Source organism: Etheostoma spectabile, chromosome 5, assembly GCF_008692095.1.
Source record: "Etheostoma spectabile isolate EspeVRDwgs_2016 chromosome 5, UIUC_Espe_1.0, whole genome shotgun sequence".
Lineage (NCBI taxonomy): Eukaryota > Metazoa > Chordata > Actinopteri > Perciformes > Percidae > Etheostoma > Etheostoma spectabile.
Window position 1 is genome coordinate 37,849,185 of NC_045737.1, and position 1,664 is coordinate 37,850,848.

Genomic DNA, 1,664 nt, shown 5'->3' on the forward strand with positions numbered 1-1,664 from the left:
ATATAAAAGAGACTTCAGATACAGTATTAGGGGACCACTAAGGTCTATATAAAAGCTTTCAAAGAGCACCATGTCATGAGACCCTTAAACATGTTTTTACTGGCTACTAGATTGAAATGGCAGATGTCATATCTACTGTAACTCTTATGTGTGAAAATGGCAACTAAAAACTAAATGTGTTACCTTCATTTGGCATGAAACTCTTAATAGAGGGCGTTAATATTTAGAAATATCAGTTCCAGATGGTTTTATGCCGGCATTATCCTGACGTTCACTCGCCTCTCTTCCAATTACGTCCTCAACCTTTTGACTCAAACAAGAAATTGTCTCCTGACTAATCAGCGTCTTCTTTGTCCTCTCCTTTGTTTCCATCCCAGGATGAAGTTGCTCACACGCTAACAGAAAGTAGGGTATTAAAAAACACTCGGCACCCATTCCTAACTGTGAGTATCAGCATGTAGACTGCATGCAAACATAAAATGAAGACACGCCAGTGCTGCTGTGAATTGTTAAGTTGGAATAAATAAATATAAATAAAGAGAAAGCAGCCTGAATTCAAAGACTCTCTTGATAAATGTTGTGCAAAGAAGGAACGATGCATTGAATTCAGACCGCAAAGCTTCTGCTCTTAATAAATAAATAAATAAATGAACAAATGCTTGAAACAATCAGCTAAGTTCTGCAGAGTTAAAAAAAAAAAATATATATATATATATATATATATATATATATATATTTTGTGTTTCAGTCTCTGAAGTACTCGTTCCAGACTAAGGATCGGCTCTGCTTTGTAATGGAGTACGTCAACGGAGGAGAGGTGAGACATCAATGAATCGCTTTGTTTTATGTTTTTGATGCTGGCAGATGTTGTGAAGTTATTTCAAGAACTATTGAAGAAGGAAGGTGTGTGTGATTCAAAGAGCTTCAAGTGAAAGCAGTCTCTCGTGTCGATGTGGTCTCATTTGGAGAGTTGTAGGACTGGAGCGTCTGCACCGACGTGGGTTCTCAGTTTATCAATGTTAAGGCATTAGTGGCATAAAAGACCAGAGAGGGATGCAAAATATCTTCAGAACTTATTGTTTTGTTTGTATACAAGTTCAGTCAGAGACACTTACATTTTTGCAATTGGTTATAGTTTTTATTTTTTTATTTTTTTTTAACATACAAAACCTAAAACTTTGACCATGTTTCAACGTAAAAGCATGCAGCTATCATCAGGAAAATGAACTTAAAGTATTAAAAGTAAAAGTACTCAATGAGGAACACTCCTCCCGCTGTAGAAAGTCTAAAGGATCCTAACAGTTGTGTGTTTAATGGCCTAATTTCTTTCTCTTATTCAGCTGTGTCTCTTGCAGGTCGTTATATTAGTGGCATAAAAGACCAGAGAGGGATGCAAAATATCCTCAGAACTTATCGTTTTATTATCAGTCAGAGACACTTGGATTTTTACAATTGGTTGTAGTTTTTTTATGTGCATCATTACCACTTTTTTTATTTTTTAACATATAAAACATACATTTTTTTACCATGTTTCAATATAAAAGTATCATCAGGAAAATGAATTAAAGTATTAAAAGTAAAAGTACTCGATGCAGAACAATCCTCCCGCTGTAGAAGGTGTAAAGGATCCGAACAGTTGTGTGTTTATTGGTCTAATCATTTCA

At 35.2% G+C, this 1,664-nt stretch overlaps 1 protein-coding gene across 1 annotated transcript in view; it reads left to right on the forward strand.

The window, feature by feature from the left end:
• The window catches only part of LOC116689726 (RAC-gamma serine/threonine-protein kinase), a gene marked incomplete at its 5' end in the record, with an annotated part of 81,844 nt that overhangs the window by 46,125 nt on the left and 34,055 nt on the right, over window positions 1–1,664 (forward strand). The window contains 2 exon segments of the mRNA XM_074783855.1: window positions 378–443; window positions 749–817. Of these exon segments, the coding sequence (XP_074639956.1) occupies window positions 378–443; window positions 749–817 (135 nt within the window).